Source organism: Nycticebus coucang, chromosome 13, assembly GCF_027406575.1.
Source record: "Nycticebus coucang isolate mNycCou1 chromosome 13, mNycCou1.pri, whole genome shotgun sequence".
Classification (NCBI taxonomy): domain Eukaryota; kingdom Metazoa; phylum Chordata; class Mammalia; order Primates; family Lorisidae; genus Nycticebus; species Nycticebus coucang.
The window spans coordinates 24,084,819-24,104,487 of record NC_069792.1 but is presented as its reverse complement, the minus strand read 5'-3'; the positions used below and the strand labels follow the sequence as shown (position 1 = coordinate 24,104,487).

General features: G+C 39.8%; 1 protein-coding gene across 8 annotated transcripts in view; it reads left to right on the top strand.

Moving 5' to 3' along the window:
• Nucleotides 1-19,669, top strand: part of STAU2 (staufen double-stranded RNA binding protein 2) — a 329,861-nt gene that overhangs the window by 60,669 nt on the left and 249,523 nt on the right. For all 8 annotated transcript variants that reach the window (XM_053559242.1, XM_053559239.1, XM_053559244.1 and 5 more), the window contains one exon: nt 13,443-13,602. In XM_053559242.1, coding sequence (XP_053415217.1) covers nt 13,443-13,602 — 160 coding nt within the window. The remainder of the gene's footprint in view (nt 1-13,442; nt 13,603-19,669) is intronic.

The following is a 19,669-nucleotide window of genomic DNA, read 5'->3' as shown; positions in this document are numbered from 1 at the left end:
GTTTATTATAGAAGATGTTCTAAAGTCTCGGGAGATAGATGAACAGTTAGAAGAAGACGTACAGTGCGCGAAGCATGTGGGAAGGGAAATGGTGCATCTAAGCCCTGTCTGAGTTTGCCACCCTCCTAACTCCTCCATATGTTCACCATTTTGGAAGATTTCCAAACCCCATCTTTACGGATGATCAATTAGTAACTCAATTTCCAGCCCTTCTTCCCTTCCTGGAGGACGAGGGTGAGGGGGCTGAAAAGGCTACACTTTTACTCATGGCTTGGTTTTTCTGGTGACCAGCTCTCATCTGGACATTATCTAGGAGCTCACCAAGAGTCACCTCATTAGAACTAAAGATGCTTCTATCTCCCAGGAAAGACCAAGGGATTCAGGAGCTCTATCTTAGCAGCTGGAATCAAAGAGCATGTGTCAGAACAGATGTGTCCAGCTTCCCGGTCACTCAGGAAATACAGGGTTTTAGGAGTTTTGTGTTAGAAATCAGGGACAGAGACCAAATATATATTTCTTACTATGTCACAGATGCTCTTGTAGTATTTTGAGAGAGAGAGAGAGAGAGAGAACTGATATTCTCCAGTAAGTGATTGGCAAAGAGTATAAAGAAGGGAGGCCAGATCTGAAAAACACTTCTGAAGTTGAATAAGTAGTTTGATAATTGGATGCAGGAGAGAATGGAAGGTTACTCAGAGGTGCCTGGCTTGTGAGATTGGGAACATGGTGACATCTGGTGATTAGGAGGCAGGAAAGATTAGAGGCAGAGAAGGTAAATGAAGTATTTTGCATGTATAGGGTTTAGACTAAGGTGGTGAGAAAAGAAATTATAAGAAACAATTTAGAGATGTTAAATAAGTCTTAGGAAGGCAAGGATTAACAAAGAGAATAGTGGATGGGACATTTTGAAGTATGAAGTGATTTGGAGGGGATGGAGTAGGAGGAGATGAGGTTTTACTTGACTTTATACCTCTTGAGTTTGTGGGAGATACCTAGCGTACAATTAGACTTAATGTGATTATTGTTTAGGATAGGTCAGGTCTGGAGAAATGCAGACTAATATATTTTCCTAAAGCTTTCAGAAATCTCATGCTCTATTATTCACTGGGTATTTCTGTTTTTAAGCATATGAGGTAATATATGAGTTTATATACAGAGGATACCAAAAAATGAACACACATTTTAAGAAAGGAAAAAACTGTATTATAATTGTAATACTCAAGTCACTTTTGACTTCTGCAATTATAAGAGATATAAGGTACAACATACATGATAACGGATGTTATTGGTGTGTATTACCATTTTTATTTTTTCCTTTCTTAAAACATATATACTTTTTTTGGTACCGTGTGTGTGTGAATGTGTGTGTGTGTATTGTATAAAAAGGTTTTATGTATTGTAGAAAGCCTTCAAACTTTCTCATTTTTTTGTGGCAAAGTTCTTTGTTTAAATACCACTTTGAAAAGAAAAAGAGCTAGTCATTAAAAAAATTGTAAAATCAGGGCAGTGCCTGTGGCTCAAAGGAGTAGGGTGCCGGCCCCATATGCCGGAGGTGGCAGGTTCAAACCCAGCCTCGGCCAAAAACTGCAAAAAAAAAAAAAAAAAAAGCAAAGAAAAAAATTGTAACATCATATGTTTTATAGATAAATTTTAGGTATATATTTCATTTTATTTTATTGTTTATTTAAATAGATTTAGAGGTATAAGTTGTTAAGATAGACGATTGTATAGTAGTAGATTGGGCTTTTTTTAATTTATACTTTTTTAATTTCAGGTTAACTTGAGGGTATAAAGAATTAGGTTACATTGTTTGCATTTCTTAGGTATAGACCCTGTTGTAGTTGTGTAGACCCTATTGCACCCTAGAGTTGTGCCATATACTCCCACATTGTGCCCATTAAGTAGGAGCACACCAATCTTCCTCCCTCCTCTCCTCTCTGCCCCTTCCTCCACCACCCCCCCTTATTGAATTAACTTGAATTTTTCTTTATGTGGGCATGTATAAAATCGTTTATGGGCTTCACATTAGTATTGAGTACATTGGATACTTGCTTTTCCATTCTTGTGATACTTTGCTAAGAAGAATGTGTTTCAACTCCATCCAGGTTAATACATCTTTTTTATGGCTGAATAGTATTCCATTGTATATACATACAACCACAGCTTCTTGATCTTGGGTTGATGGGCATTTAGGTTATTTCCACATCTTGGCGATTGTAAATTGGACTGCAGTAACAATCTAGTGCAAATGTCCCTATGATAAAATGATTTTTCATCTGGGTAGCAAAATGCCTAGCAATGGGATTGTGGGATCAAATGGGAGGTCTAATTTGAGTTCTTTGAGGATTCTCCATACTTCTTTCCAAAGATGCTGTATTAGTTTACAGTCCCCCCACAGTATAGAAGTGTTTCCTTCTCTCCACATCTGTGTCAGCATTTGCGCCTTTGGGACTTTGTGATATGGGCTATTCTCACTGGAGTTAAGTGATATTTCAGGGGTGGATTCGATTTCTCTGAAGATTAGGGAGGGACAATGAGTATTTTTTCATGTTTCTTAGCCATTCTTCTGTCTTATGCAGAGGAGGTTCTATTCATGTCTCTTGCCTAGTGATAGATGAGGTTGTTTGCTCTTGTTTTTTGTTGAATAATTCAGCTCTCTGTAGTTTCTGGTTATCAACCCTTTGTCAGATTTGTAATATGCAAATATCTTTTCCTAGTTTGAAGGTTGTCTTATTTGTTTTATTTGTTTATTATCCATTTGTTTTAATTGTTGTGTCCTTAGCTGTGTTTCAGCTTAATTAAGTCTCATTTGCTTACTTTTGATGTTGTTGCGATTGCCACTGAAGTTCTCTTCATAAAATCTTTCCCCAGGCCAACATCCATAAGAGTTTTTTTTTTTTTTTTGAGACAGAGTCTCACTATGTCTCTCTCGTTGGAGTGCTATGGTGTCACAGCTCACAGCAACCTCAAACTCTTGGGCTTAAGAGATTCTCTTGCCTCAGCCTCCCAAGTAGCTGGAACTATAGGCACCTGCCACAATGCCTGGCTATTTTTCTTTGTTGTTGTAGTTGTCATTGTTTAGCAGGCCTGGGCTGGGTTCGAACCTGCCAGCTCCGGTGTATGTGGCTGACACCCTAGTCACTGAGCTACAGGTGCTGAGCCAACATCCATAGAGTTTTTCTCACATTTTCTTCTAGGATTTTGATCATTTCATGTCTTAGATTTAAATCTTTTGTCCTTCTTGAGTCAATTTTTGTAAGTGGTGAAAAGGTGCAGGTCCTTTTACATGTGGTTTTTTACAGTCTTTTACATGTGGTTATCCAATTCTCCCTGCACTGTTTATTGAATAGGGAGTCTTTCCCTCAGCGTAGGCTTTTGTTTGGTTTATCGAAAATCAGATGGTGGTAAGAGACTAGTATCAACTCTTGGTTTTCTATTCTGTTCCATATGTCTAGGACGCTATTTATTTTTGTGCCACTATAATGCTGTTTTGATCACTGTGGACTTTTAATATAACCTGAAGTCTGGTAGAGTGAAGCCTCTCGCTTTGTTTTTATTACTAAGAATTGTTTTGGCTATCTGGGTTTTTTTCTAGTTCCATACAAAATGAACTACTTTTGTCAGTTCTTCAAAGTATACTGTTGGTGATTTAATGGGGATTGCATTGAATCTGTAGATTGCTTTGGTAGTATAGACGTTTTAACAATGTTGAGGGCGGCGCCTGTGGCTCAGTCGGTAAGGCACCGGCCCCATATACTGAAGGTGGTAGGTTCAAACCCGGCCCCGGCCAAACTGCAACCAAAAAATAGCTGGGCGTTGTGGTGGGCGCCTGTAGTCCCAGCTACTCGGGAGGCTGAGGCGAGAGAATCGCTTAAGCCCAGGAGTTGGAGGTTGCTGTGAGCTGTGTGAGGCCACGGCACTCTACCGAGGGCCAGGCCATAAAGTGAGACTCTGTCTCTACAAAAAAAAAAAATGTTGATTCTTTCCAGCCGTGAGCATGGTTTGTGATTTTGTTAATATCTTCTGCTATTTTTTCCTAGTGTTTCATAATTTTCTTTGTAGAGGTCCTTCACCTCTTTTTTTAGGTATATTCCTAGGTATTTCATTTTCTTTGAAGCTACTGTGAAGGATATTGTGTCCTTGATTTGCTTCTCAACATGGCTGTTTTTGGTGTAAACAAAGGTGACTAATTGTGGACATTGATTTTATACCCTGAGATGTTACTGTATTTCTTGATCACTTCCAGGAGTCTCATGGTCGAGTCTCTGGGGTTTTCTAAGTATAAGATCACATCATCAGGTAATGAGAGTTTGTTACCTTCATTTGAATGCCCTTCACCTCTTTTTCTTGTCTGATTGCATTGGCTAAAACTTCCAGTACTATGTTGAATAGTAATGGACATCCTTGTCTGGTTCCGCTTCTGTGTGGAAAAGCTTTCAGTTTTACTCCATTCAGTATAATATTGGCTGTGGATTTGTCATAGATGGCTTTGATCAGTTTAACTAATGTGCCATATGTGCCTATATTTGTGTGTGTTCTTGTTGGAAAAGGATGCTATATTTTGTCAAATGCTTTCTCTGCATCTATTAAAAGGATCGTATGGTTTGAATTTTGATTCTTTTATATGGTGAATTATATTTATGTATTTGTATATGTTAAACCAACCTTGCATCCCTGGGATAAAATCTACTTGATTATGATGTATAATTTTTTTAATGTGTAGCTGTAATCTATTTGCAAAGATTTTATTGAATATTTTTGCATCAATATTTATTAGTGAAATTGATCTGTAGTTCTCCTTTTTAGTTCAGTCCTTTTCTGGTTTTGGTATCAGGATAATGTTTGCTTTACCGAATGTGTTGGGGAAGATTCCTTCCTTGTCAATGTTTTGGAATATGTTCTGCTGTATAGGTATAAGCTCTTCTTTGAAGGTTTGATACAATTCTGATGTGAAGCCATCTGGTGCAGAGATTTTTTGTTGTTGTGGTTGGAAGCTTTTTTATTGTTTCTTTAAGTGCTTGATACTGGTCTGTTCAAGAGATCTATTTCTTCCTGGTTAAGTCAAGGGAGATGTTGTGATTCCAGGTATTGGTTCATTTCCTCCACATTGTCAAATTTCTGGGCATAGAGGTTTTTTGTAGTAGCCAGAGAAATCTCTTTTCTCTGTGGTATATGTTGTTATTTCTCCTTTTTTTTCTGATTGAGGCTATTAGAGATCTTTTTTCTTTCTAGTTAATCTGGCCAAAGGTTTATTAATTTTATCTTTTCAAAGAACCAATTTTTTGTGTCACTAATTTTCTGAATGATTCTTTTTTTTTTCAATTTCATTTATTTCTGATTTAATTTTGGTTATTTCTTTTCTTCTGATAGGTTTGGGATTGGACTGTTCTGTTTCTTTGAGATGCTTCATTAGATTGCCAGTGTGCTCTTTTTGTTTTTTGGATGTAGTTATCTAATGTGATAAATTTCCTTCGTGGGACTGCTTTTGCAGTATCTCACAGGCTTTGGTAGCTTATGGCTTCATTATTATGTTTGAGGAATTTAACAATTTTCTTCTTTATCTACTCCTTGACCCAACTGTTATTCAGTATAAGGTTGTTTACTTTCCATGCCTTTGTGTGGGGATGAAAAATTTTATTACACTTGAGTTCCACCTTTATTGCCTTGTGGTCTGAAAAGATACACAAAGGTAAAAGTTCAGTTCTTTTAATTTTCTTGAGGCTTGATTTGTGTCCTAGAATATGATCTATTTTGGAGTATGATTCAAGGGCTGATGAGAAGAATGTATATTCATTTGGGATGGTATGTTCTGTATATGTCTAGTAAGCCCAATTGTTTTAGGGTTGTATTTAAGTCCCTTATTTCTTTGTTTAGTTTTTCTTTATAGGATCTGTCTACTTTTGTCCAAGGAGTGTTAAAGTCTCCGTCCAGCTATTATGGTGTTGTAGGATATCATATTGTATAGATCAATTGAAGTCTGTTTCATAAATCTGGGACCATTTAAGTTGGGTGTATAAATATTCAGAATTTAAATGTTTTCCTGTTGTGTTGTTCTTTTGATCAGAATGAATTGACTGTCTTTTCTTTCTTAACTTTAGTTGCTTTAAATCCACTTGGATCTGAAAATAAGATTGCAACCTCTCCTCTCTTCTGATTTTCATTTACCTAAAATAATGTTTTCCATCCCTTCACCCTTGAGTCTTGTTTTGCCCTTTGCGGTTAGGTGTGTTTCTTCACATATAGATAGCTAGTGATTTTTTTTTTTTTTAATCCAGTTAGCCAGCCTGTGCCTCTTTAGTGGGGATTTCAAGCTGTTTACATTTATTGAGAGAATTGTTAAGTATGGTGGAGTTCTATTTATTTTTTTGGTGAAAGTCCATTGCTTAGTTTTATCCCTTTCCACATCGTGGAAGCTGTTTTTTCCTTTTGTTTCTAGGTGTTTACTTTGCTGGTGGTCTGTTTTGATGATCAGTGTGGATAACAGGTCTGAGTATTTCCAGTAAAGCTGGTCTTGTTTTGGCAAATTATCTCAATGTTCGCTTGTATGTAGTTTGATTTCTCCATTGAATTTGAAGCTACTAGCAGGATTCAGAATTCTGGGCTGAAAATTATTTTGTTTAAGAAGGTTAAAGGTAATGAAGGAGTCATTTAAGGAACTTAAAGATGAAGTGGAAAGAATAACAGATTAGAGCTGAAAAGTTCCCTTTTACCCTGATGGATCTGCCCCTGTAGGTCAATTGGAGCTTACTCTTGGCCGCTTGTAGAGTTTCCCTCTTTCTTCTTGACTTTTAACTGTTCGTTACAGTGTGTCTTTCAGATACCCAGTTTGTGTTGAGATACTTAGGGTTCAATGGCTCTCTGAATATTGTGTGTGAGAATCATTGGTGATGGCTTGGGAAATTTTTTTCTTTCCTTTTTTTTGGAGACAGTCTCAAGCTGTTGCCCTGGGTAGAGTGCTGTGGCATCATAGCTCACAGCAACCTTCAACTCTTGGTCTCAAGCGGTCCTCTTGCCTCAGTTTTTCTATTTTTAGTAGAAACAGGGTCTTGGTTTTGCTCAAGCTGGTCTCCAACACATGAGCTTAAGCTATCCGGTTGCCTTCGCCTCTCAGAGTGGATTATAAGTGTGAGTCACTGTGCCCAGCTTGGGAAATTTTCATTATGATATCCTCCATTAGGGCTTCCTTCCATTCCTTTGGGATGTTCTTCTTCCCTTTCAGGGATACCTATAATTTGTATATTTGCACACTTCTTGAAGTTCCTTCATTCTCCTTCAAAGTGAATGCTCAGCTTTCTCTCTCTTCTTCCTCTTTCGTTGCATGGGTTAGTTTAAGAGCTTTATCCTTTAGCTCTGAAATTCTTTCTTTCCAGGTCTAATCTGTTATTCTTTGTACTTCATCTTTAAGTTCCTTGAATGACTCCTTCATTTCCTTAAGCTTTGATACATCCTTTTTAATTTCTTCATGTCTTTCATTCATTTGGGGGGTCTTTTTTCTGTTTTGTTAATGAGACAGAGTCTCAAGCTGTTTCCCTGGGTAGAGTGCCGTGGTGTCATAGCTCACAGTAACCTCCAACTCTTGGGCTTAAGCAGTCCTCTTGCCTCAGTTTTTCTATTTTTAGTAGAGATGGGGTTGCACTTTTTGCTCGGGCTGGTCTCAAACCCATGAGCTCAAACTGTCCACCTGCCTCGGCCTCCCAGAGTGCTAGGATTATGGTTGTGAGTCACTGCACCCAGCTTTTGGGTCAGTTTTTGAATTTCAGTTTGGTTATTCTCCACTTTCCCTTTAATTCCCTTTATTGTTTTTGCTATCCATATTTTAAATTCCCTTTTTGTCAATTCCACAAATCCTTTATAGGTGGAATCCTCTGCGGTAGCTGCATCAAAATCCCTTGGGGGAGGGTGTGTTAATCTGTTCTGTTTTTTCATGTCACTGAATTGTTCTATTGGTTTCTCCTCATGAGTATTTTCTTCTTGTTCACTTCCTTCCTCTACTTTTCCTTTTTACTTCTTTCTTTTCTTTAAATTGCCTTGTCTCTGTGCTTAGGTATTGAAGTGGCCTTTTGATATAGGGCCAAAAGGAAGAGAAGAATGAAGAATGGGAAGGGAGAAAAGAAAGAAAAAGAGAAAAAATGGGGGGAGGGGAGCGAAAGGAAAAAATTGGGAAAAAGGAGAGAAGAAAAACAGGGAAATGGGAATAATGATGTTCAACAGGATGCTTTGACCCACACCCACAATTCCAGGCCTCTGAAGGGATGGCGTGGGTGGGTACCTCAAGGTCAGGAGCACCTTAGCAGCCCGATCAAAAGCAAGACCCAACCTTCTCCAAATACAGAGGAAAAAAAAATCAGCAGTAGGTCATAATGGGAACCTACCAATACCATCTTTCTAAAGGCTCAAGGTAGAAGGACACCCTAGACCAGAGGCTCAAGGTCTCCTTTAGCCAGGCCAATGCCATGGCACCCCATCCCAGGCCTCAGAATGAGGCTTTGTCCTATAAATGGAATATAGATTGAAATAGAATAAAACAGATCAGAAAAATTGAAAAAAAAGCATATAAAGAAAATTGAAAATAAAATTATCTAAAATGTAAAAAAAGAGGTACTTTGTTGTTTGAGAAATTTATGTGGGAAAGATTAGTAGAAAAATCTATACAAAAAGAGCAAATAAAGGAGAGGAATGAAAAGGAAGGAAAGATAAAATGGGTAGAAAACCCATACCAAAAATTGATCCCTTTTGAAAAAAGTAAAAATGGAAAAACAAAATAGAACAAAGCAAACCAAAACCATAACACAACACTACAAACAAAAAAACCCTAAGGTAAAAAATTGAAAAAAGAAAGACTAAAAGGAGCAGAAAAGGGTGGGCAGATTATGCCTGTAATCCTAGTACTCTGGGATGCCGAGGTAGGTGAATTGTTTGAGCTCCAGAATTCAAGACCAGCCTCAGCAAGTGCAGGACCTTGACTCTAAAAGTAGCCAGGCATTATGGTGGTCACCTGTAGTTCCAGCTGCTCAGGAGATTGAGACAAGAGGATTTCTCAAGCCTAAGAGTCTGAAGTGAGCTATGATGCTGCAGCTTTCTACCCAGGGTGAAAAAATGACACTGTGTCTCAACAACAACAACAACAAAATAGGAGTCTCGGTGCTCATAGCAGTGGTTACACTGCCGGCTGCATGCCAACAACAACAACAACAACAACAGCAAAATAGGAGGCTCAGTGCCCATAGCACAGTGGTTACAGTGCCGGCTGCATACCAACAACAACAACAGCAAAATAGGAGGCTCGGCGCCCATAGCACAGTGGTTACATTGCCGGCTGCATGCCAACAACAACAACAACAACAGCAAAATAGTGGCCGCATGCACTGAGGCTGGTGGGTTCGAACCTCTCCCGGGCCAGCTAAACAACAATGACAACTGCAACCAAAAATAGCCCGGTGTTGTAGTGGGCGCTTGTAGTTCCAGCTACTTGGGAGGCTGAGGCAAGAGAATCTCTTTAAGACCAAGAGTTTGAGGTTGCTGTGAGTTGTGATGCCATGGCACTCTACTGAGGGCAACATAGTGAGACTCTGCCTCAAAAAAAAAAAAAAAAGGCAGAAAAATCATAGCAAATGTGGAGCCCTTAACTAAGGAAGAAAGTAAAAATGAAAAAGAAAGTTAACAACAACAATAAAATCAGGGGAAAAAATGAAAAAAGGAAAAAGAAAATAATGTATTTATGTATTATAATATATTTCCTGGACAACACATACTGGTCTGGGGTTAGGAGACTCATGCCACTAATTGTGCTGTGTAAATTGGGGGCTAGATGCCGCTGTCTTAACCCAGGGAGACCTAGTTCCATCTTCCTTATTTATTGGACCTCAATCCCTGCAGGGTTGGGGGCCTGAAGTTCTCATCAGCCTACTTAAGAGATGCACCTCACCTTTCCAAACAGTGTCGTTGGCCACAAAGTGGCTTTCCCAGGGGAATGGGATCTGCCCAAGTGTCCCTCAGGTTGGCTGCCCAGCTCAGCAGGCATGTCAGAACCAGAGTTGCACTAGGACACGTTCCTCTCGGATAACCCTCCTACAGTGGTGGCATCCTGCTATCGCCTGAACTATGAGAGTTCCACCCTACCTGATGGCTCAGTGCCAGCCACTGGGTGTTATTCAAGATTACTTGCTTCCTTAAGTTCTCCCAAAGTAGCTCTGGTGAGTACCCAAGTTCAAAAAAACCTACAGGACAGCTCTCTTCTCTAGCCTTTCACTGGAGAGCCAGCTGGCCTCTACTGGCACCCAAACACTTGCCTTCTGTGCCCATCTTCCCTGCTCCTGTCTTCCCTTTTGGCCCCTGGAGTTCTCTGCTGTTTCTCTGTGCCCATTCCAGAGGTGGCTGGAATCCTCTTTACCTGGTCTTACCACAAGTGACCGCAAAAGACATGTTCTAGTCTGCCGTCTTGCTCTGAATCTAGTTTGGGCTTTTGATGTACCCATTACCCAAATGATTTATATTATACCTAACAGATAATTTTCCATCTTTCATCCTCCTCCCATAGGTCCCCTTCTGAGTCTCTAATGTCCATTATACCTTTCTAAATGCCCCATATGTACCCTTAGCATGGGTATATGTTTTAAACTGAATTAGAATACAACAACAATTAATCATTTTTAGTAGGTATGTATTAAGACGTTTCAAATTTCAAATTCTGGTAAATATTTTCCAGTTCTGTATTCAGAAAAAATTGAAACCTATAGAAAAAATTGAATGAGTAATGCATATAATAGACACTCATATATCTGTCAGATTCATTAGTAATGAATTAATCTATGTGCCACTTTTCTTGCTCCCTCTATATGGACACTGTTTCTTTGAATAATTTGAAAGTAAATTTCAGCTACCGTGACACATTTCACATATTTATCTTCTAAAACTAAAGATACTCTGCATAACCACAATATTATCATCACACACAAAAATTCTTTTTTACAATAGCGTTTTATTCTTTATGCCTATTGTGCCATGAATTCATAGGGAAAAGGTTCCAGCAGCTTGAGGAGGCATCTTTCCATTGAATGTGACAAAGCTTGCTATGCCTATTATGCCGTGAGTTCATAGCGAATGGGTGCCAGGAGCTCAGGTTCCTTTCCATTGGTTCTCGCAAAGTGGGCTTCTCTGGGTGGAGCAGGCTGGCGCTTCAGTTGAACCCAGATACCTTTCTCTTTGGCTTCCTTCTTTTTCTGATCATTTTCCTTCACACATTTCAAGAAGCTATCTCAGCTCTTAGAGTGCTTAATATGCTCAATATGAACATTAATGCTCTTGTCAAGAATCTTGCCTTTAACTTGTTTGTTTACAACAGTTCCAACAGCATGCTGGGTAACATTGTAGACTCTTTCAGTTTTGCCATGGTAACATCTGTGTGGCATGCCATTTTGAGCAGTACCCATTCCCTTGATGTCTACAATATCACCTTTCTTGTAGATTCGCATATATGTGGCCAAAGGAACAACTCCCATGTTTTCTAAAAGGCCTAGAAAACATATATCGGGGCCTCTCCTCTTTCCCTTTGTGTTTGTCATTTTGGTGAATTATTGGAAGATGGCAGCTCTGGCAGAAAGGCAAAGCATTTCTTTTTGCTGGTGCCCCATGATTGCATTAATGTACACAGCTATGATAAAAAAAAAAAAAAGAAAGGAAAGAAAAGGGCTCCAGGGTGGCACCTGTGGCTCAAAGGAGTAGGGTGCTGGCCCCATATGCTAGAGGTGGCGGGTTCATACCCAGCCCCGGCCAAAAACTATTAAAATAAATAAATAAAACTATTAAAAAAAATAAAGTTGAAAAAAATTTTCTTCTTGCTTTTCTTTTCTTTTCTTTTTTATTACACAAGAAATTTAACCTTGGCCAAACCTATAATTATATATGCTTCATAATCAAACTCCCCAAGTTATCTGCTGAATGTCCTCTAAATGTCTTTCCATTACAAATTTAATCAAGGATCGTGCATTCTATTTATCATGTCTTTTCATGTCTCTTTAGTATTCTGTAATCTGCAACAACTCCTGCATTCTTTTTTTTTTCTTTCATGACCTTGTCATCTTTGGAATGTGGGCCATTTGTCTTATAGAATAGCCCATAATCTAGATCTGTGTGTTTGTTTCCCTATGAGTAGATTCAGATTAAACATCACAGTTGTTGATGTATACTTCCTACATGATGTTGATTGGTATGATTATTGGTGATAACAACTTGAGATATTTTCTGAATTTCCTCTATGCAAATACACATTTGTTGCTTCATAATGTATGTTTTGTGGTTGATACTTTACATTCCTATGAAGTAGAAAGCAGTCTGTGGAGTCAAATCATTTATGTACATGTTATATAACCTGATGCTAAATTTTAAAGGTGAATAATTGATTTTTGAGCTCATATGGAAATACGGTATGAATGGAATGTAGGATATGTGAATACTTGAAGGCTTTTTAACCTGTATTAGTTGGGGGTAATGATTGGATTTGAGTTTCAGAAAGTTATTTTTAGCAGTGTCAGCTGGGATATTATTATAATACATCTAAGTTAAAGATGATGAAAGGCTGAATCCAGTGCCGGGTTGTTGGCAGAGGGAGGAGAAAGATTTGAGAAATATTTATGAGGTTAAATGTGGGCAGGATTTAGTAAGTAGATAAATGTTTGTTGTAAGGATTGAGAATTTCTTGGTGATACCTTAGTATACTATTTAAGGTATTAGATTTTATCTAAGGGTTATGAGAGACAGGGCCTTGTGGCTTCTCTTGTAGTCTCCCTCTTTTTTTCTCTCCCTCTCCTTTTTCAGTTTCTCCTACTCTTTGTACTTTCTCTACTTTTCTGAGGACTATTTGAATAACACTAACAATGTGATTCTATTTAGGGAAGAGATTTTTTTTCTTTTTTGTGAGACAGAGTCTCACTTTGTCACCCTCCGTAGAGTGCTATGGCATCATAGCTCACAGCAACCTCAGACTCTTGGGCTCAAGTGATTCTCTTGCCTCAGCCTCCCAAGTAGCTAGGACTATAGGTGCCCACCACAACACCCAGCTGTTTTTAGAGATGGGGGTCTTGCTTTTGCTCAGGCTGATCTCGAACCTGTGAGCTCAAGCAATCCACCTGCCTTGACCTCCCAGAGGTGCTAGGATTATAGGTGTGAGCCACCTTTCCCTTCCTAAGAGATTTTTTCTTGATTTATTTTACCCACAATGACATATGCTTAGAACCACTATCGAACCTTTGAGTAGGATAGAATGGTATTTGGTATAATCTCTTAAAATTCCTTTACAAGGTAGAGTAAAATTTGCTTGCAAATGATCTACAAGGTCACTTCTAGCTCTAAAATTCTGATTCTGTGGTGTATTTATTTTTTCTCAGCTCATTTTATTTCTTGAAAAAATCTTAAATGTTTTCTTTGTCTGTTTATGTTTTTCTAAGATGTTCTCAGTGCAGCTGAGTCTTGGTGAGCAGACATGGGAATCCGAAGGGAGCAGCATAAAGAAAGCCCAGCAAGCTGTTGCTAATAAAGCTTTGACTGAATCTGCGCTTCCCAAACCAGTTCAGAAACCACCCAAAAGTAATGTTAATAACAACCCAGGTATGGCACTGACTCTTTTCCTTCTATTCTGTTAAGTGTTACATGTACTATTTTGTGTATGTTTAATTTATTGCAGGCTAGTTGTATAGTCAACAGGTATTAATAGCACACACATGCGCACACACAGAGGCAGCAGATTAATGACAGAAGGTAAGAGGATGAAGATGGTAATTGGAAATATTTTCAAAATTTGTTTTGGTGGATGCTATAAAGGCATATTATTTACTTTTTTAATGTCGGCCAAAACACAATTGAATACAAATCATAGAAAATTCAACTGAGTTTTTTTCCTAACATAAAGATAGAAATGATTTCTCTTTTAAAATCCATAATATATAATGGATTTATTTATTTATAATATATAAATAAAACAATTTATTTCAGTTTAGTAAAAAATTTTAAAATTAGCTCCAGGCATCTTATTATTCATAGTTTACTTGTTGGCATAAATTTTTAGAAATAGTTGACATTAAATTTAGAACACTTGGAGGGGGAGAAACAAGATGGCGGACTGAAGCCAGCTTTCCACAGAGGCTCCGTCCAGAAGGAAAGTTAAGGGACAAAAATTTAGTAAGTATCCTGGTGGATTTGAGCTGCACCAAGAGAGAAGGTTGAAGAATGCACACCAACACCGCTGAGGCAAGCTGTGATCACAAGGACGCAAACAAAAGGTACAAAATCCATCACCAAGCGGACGGGAGTCCTCCTCCCCCATGAGACCGGCTCAGGAGCCCCACAATTAAACAAACGGGCAGAAATTAAAGGCCCTCCCACTACACTCCACAGGAGAGACCTTCTAAAAACTGGACCTACCTCCCCTACTAGGGTGCCATGGCGTTCTCCTGCCAGGCATAAAACTGTATAAAACTTTAAATATCCTTTGCCAGCAACCCTGAACTCCCAATACTCCCCCCACACTCACACTGAGGTCTGGAGGCCTGTCCCCCAGGAGTTCGGATTCTTGGGTGATTTATCAAGGGGAGTGGACAGTCCCCGAGCTGCAACTGGTCAGCACTGACTCTGAGGCACGCAAGTGAGGAGAGGGCACCCGGCTAAAAGGGAGTCATGCCTCGGTGGCACTTCCCTGTGGTGCAGTGCAGCAGCACCTCCCTGGGCAGCAATACGGCCAGGCATAAAACCGAGTGAAACTCTAGCTTCCCCGCTGAGCTCCCAGCACTCCCCCCCCACTCTCACTCGGGGTCTGGGGGCCTGTCCCCCAGGAGTTCAGATCCTTGGGTGATTTCTCAAGGGGAGTACACAGTACCTGAGCTGCGACTGGTCAGCACTGACTCTGAGACACGCGAGCCAGGAGAGGGCACTCGGCTGAGGGGGAGTCACCCCTCCGCGGCACTTCCCTGCGGCGCGGTGCAGCAGCCCTCCCTGGGCAACAATATGGCAAGGCATAAAACTGAGTAAAACTGTAGCTTCCCCGTTTCCAGCGCTGAGCTCCCAGAACTCCCCCCAACTTTCACTCGGGGGTCTGGGGGCCTGCCCCCCAGGAGTCCGGATTCTTGGGAGATCTCTCAAGGGGTGTTGACAGAGCATAAACTGCGGCTGGTCAGTGCTGACTCTGGGGCGCGAGACAGAGGAGAATAGGGTCGGCTGGGTGCCCACACCAGAGCGGCAGTTCCTGGAGGCAGATCAACAGCCGTTTTTGTTTAACAGCAAAATGGCTCACTTCTGGATATTCTGAAGCCACACCCCCTGTCTCCCTGGGCAACCAGAGGAGGCCACCAGTGAGCAAAGGATTTGCCTGACGCTACTCACAAACCTGGGAAGCTTCCAGGGCAGGGCCGACTCAGAGAGGTAATCGGACACAAACCTCCAGCAGCAAAGACGTTTGAACTCAGAACAGCCTGTCTTCTGCAGGCGATTTTAGCAGAAACAGAGACAGAATCCCGCAAAGTTGTCTGTTCTCTTCTGTTAGCAACATCAATCAGGGACAGGGCTAAGCCTGAGTGAACACCTCCCCCCGCCACCTGCATCATGCACTCAAAGATGTCAGGCCCCATCTCCTCCTGCTAGATAGCGGCAGACTGCAGTGGCCTGGCAGATTTCCTTGCGATTCAGGCAGGTGCAAACCCCTGGAGTATCTGTTCACTACAGGCAACTGGGTTAGCCATCTGCAGAGATACCAGTGACTGGGTCCGATGGAGGGGCAAAGTGGGGAAGGAGACATCAACCTTCCCAGACTGATCTATTTGCTAGGTGGCTCCTCCTGACTCCATGCAGCACTGGAGTAAGCCATATCAGAGTAGTCACCAGACCCTGGTAATCCAGTTCCCAGAGACCTCTTGAACTCTTCCACCCGAGACAGGTGCCGATTGAGACAATCGATTCGGACCTTTTGAACTGAACTAAGAGACTGAGGACTTTTCAGGCAGTGCCCTGGGTATGTGATTGTAGGAAGGTTTGATTTTCCTTTTCCAATTGGTGCCAGAGGTGGGCGGGCGGGGTGACTTAATTGCTGGTTTTTCCACACAGCTGAGACTTCAAGCCAGAGTAAATGTTACAATAGGATCGAACAGAAACCAGCTGAAAACAAGACAGAACCACTTAGCCCCACCACACAAGACAGGGCCCCAGTTTCTCAGTCCACAACACTGTACGGGCCCTCGATAAAGCCCCAGGGGAAAAATCAAAGGGAGTAAAATAACCATGGGGCAGAATCAGCGGAAAAACTCTGGTAACATGAATAACCAGAATAGATCAACCCCCCCAAGAAAAGATACGGCAGATGTAATTGTGGATCCCATTCATAAACAACTGGCTGAGATGTCAGAAATCGAATTCAGAATTTGAATTGCAGACAAGATTAAGAAAGTGGAATTAGGAATTCGAGGAGAAATTCAAAAGTTGTCTCAAGAATTTAACGAATTTAAAGACAAAACCACCAAAGACTTAGACACACTGAAGCAAGAATTTACATAAGCCCTCAAAGATATGAAAAATACAGTAGAATCCCTCAGCAATAGAATGGAGCAAGCAGAAGAAAGGATTTCTGACATTGAAGATAAAGTCTTCCAATGCTCCCAGTCTCTCAAAGAGGAAGAGAAACGGAGAGCAAAAACAGATCATTCTCTCAGAGAACTCTGCGATAATTCGAAGAAGACTAATATACGAATAATGGGAATTTCTGAGAATGATGAAGTGGCCTCGATGGTCACAGAGGCCCTTCTGCATGAAATTATGAAAGAAAATTTTCCAGACATGCCTAGAGAATCTGAAATTCAGATAGCAGACAGATTCAGAACCCCAGCACGATTCAACCCCAATAAGTCATCCCCCAGGCATATCATAATTAGCTTCACTAAAGTTAATATGAAGGAGAAGATTCTCAAAGCAGCCCGGTGAAAGAAAACCATTACGTACAAAGGAAAGAATATGAGAATAACAGCAGATCTCTCTGCTGAAACTTTTCAAGCCAGAAGAGGGTGGTCATTGACTTTTAATCTCCTAAAGCAAAATAACTTTCAACCCAGGATCTTGTATCCAGCTAAACTTGAGTTTCATTTATGATGGAGAAATTAAATACTTCAATGACATTCATGTGTTGAAAAAATTTGCCATAAGTAAACCAGCTCTTCAGGATATTCTCAGACCTATCCTCCACAATGACCAACCCAATCCTATACCACAAAAGTAAACTCACTCAGAAACTTCGGATCAAACTCCAACTTCCACACTGGCGAAAGGATTAAAAATGTCCACTGGACCTTTGAAAAACTCCATACCCAAAATTCCACCAGACTTATCAATACTCTCCATTAACATGAATGGCTTAAACTGTCCTCTAAAGAGGCATAGGTTAGCTGACTGGATACAAAAACTCAAGCCAGATATTTGTTGCCTACAAGAGTCACATCTTAACTTAAAAGACAAATACAGACTCAGGGTGAAAGGATGGTCATCCATATTTCAGGCAAATGGTAATCAGAAAACAGGTGTTGCAATTTTATTTGCAGATACAGAAGGCTTTAAACCATCAAAAGTAAGGAAGGCCAAGAATGGTCACTTCATATTTGTTAAGGGTAATACTCAATATGATGAGATCTCAATTATTAATATCTATGCACCCAACCAGAATGCACCTCAATTTATAAGAGAAACTCTAACAGACATGAGTAACTTGATTTCCTCCAGCTCCATAATAGTCGGAGATTTCAACACTCCTTTGGCAGTGTTGGATCGATCCTCCAGCAAGAAGCTGAGCAAAGAAATCTTAGATTTAAACCTAACCATCCAATATTTAGATTTAGCAGACATCTACAGAACATTTCATCCCAACAAAACTGAATACACATACTTCTCATCAGCCCACGGAACTTACTCAAAAATTGATCACATTTTAGGTCACAAGTCTAACCTCAGTAAATTTAAAGGAATAGAAATTATTCCTTGCATCTTCTCAGACCATCATGGAATAAAACTTGAACTGAGTAACAACAGGAATCTGCATACTCATACAAAAACATGGAAGTTAAATAACCTTACGCTGAATGATAGCTGGGTCATAGATGAGATTAAGAAAGAAATCGCCAATTTTTTTGGAACAAAACGACAATGAAGACACAAACTATCAGAACCTCTGGGACACCGCAAAGGCAGTTCGAAGAGGGAAATTTATAGCACTGCAAGCCTTCCTCAAGAGAACGGAAAGAGAGGAAGTTAACAACTTAATGGGACATCTCAAGCAACTGGAAAAGGAAAAACATTCCAACCCCAAACCCAGTAGAAGAAAAGAAATAACCAAAATGAGAGCAGAATTAAATGAAATTGAAAACAAAAGAATTATACAACAGATCAATAAATCAAAAAGCTGGTTTTTTGAAAAGGTCAATAAAATAGATGAACCTCTGGCCAACCTAATCAGAACAAAAAGAGTAAAATCTCTAATGTCAATCAGAAACAACAAAGACGAAATAACAACAGACTCCTCAGAAATTCAAAAAATCCTTAATGAATATTACAAGAAACTTTATTCTCAGAAATAGGAAAATCTGAAGGAAATTGACCGATACTTGGAAGCACGTCACCTTCCAAGGCTCAGCCAGAATCAAGTGGAAATACTGAACAGGCCCATATCAAGTTCGGAAATAGCATCAACCATACTAAACCTCCCTAAAAAGAAAAGCCCTGGACCAGATGGTTTCACATCAGAATTCTACCAAACCTTTAAAGAGGAATTAGTACCTATATTACTCAACCTGTTCCAAAATGTAGAAAAAGAAGGAAGACTACCCAACACGTTCTATGAAGCAAACATGACCCTGATCCCCAAACCAGGAAAAGATGCAACAAGAAAAGAAAATTATAGACCCATATCAGTAATGAATATAGATGCAGAAATATTCAACAAGATCCTAATAAACAGAATCCAGCAACACATCAAACAAATTATACATCATGACCAAGGCGGTTTTATCCCAGGGTCTCAAGGCTGGTTCAATATCCGTAAATCTATAAATGTAATTCATCACATAAACAAATTAAAAAACAAAGACCATATGATTCTCTCAATCGATGCAGAAAAAGCTTTTGATAATATCCAGCATCCCTTCATGATCAGAACACTCAAGAAAATTGGTCTAGAAGGGACTTTTCTTAAACTGATAGAGGCCATCTACAGCAAACCCACAGCCAATATCATATTGAATGGAGTTAAATTGGAATCATTTCCACTCAGATCAGGAACAAGACAAGGCTGCCCATTGTCTCCATTGCTTTTCAGCATTGTAATGGAAGTTTTAGCCACCACAATTAGGGAATAAAAGGTGATCAGGGGTATCCATATAGGGTCAGAAGAGATCAAACTTTTGCTCTTTGCAGATGATATGATTGTGTATCTGGAAAACACTAGGGACTCTACTACAAAACTCTTAGACGTGATCAAGGAATACAGCAGCATCTCAGGTTACAAAATCAACATCTATAAATCAGTAGACTTTATATACACCAACAATAGTAAAGTTGAAAAAGCAGTTAAGGACTCTATCCCATTCACAGTAGTACCAAAGAAGATGAAATATTTGGGAATTTACCTAACAAAAGACATGAAAGATCTCTA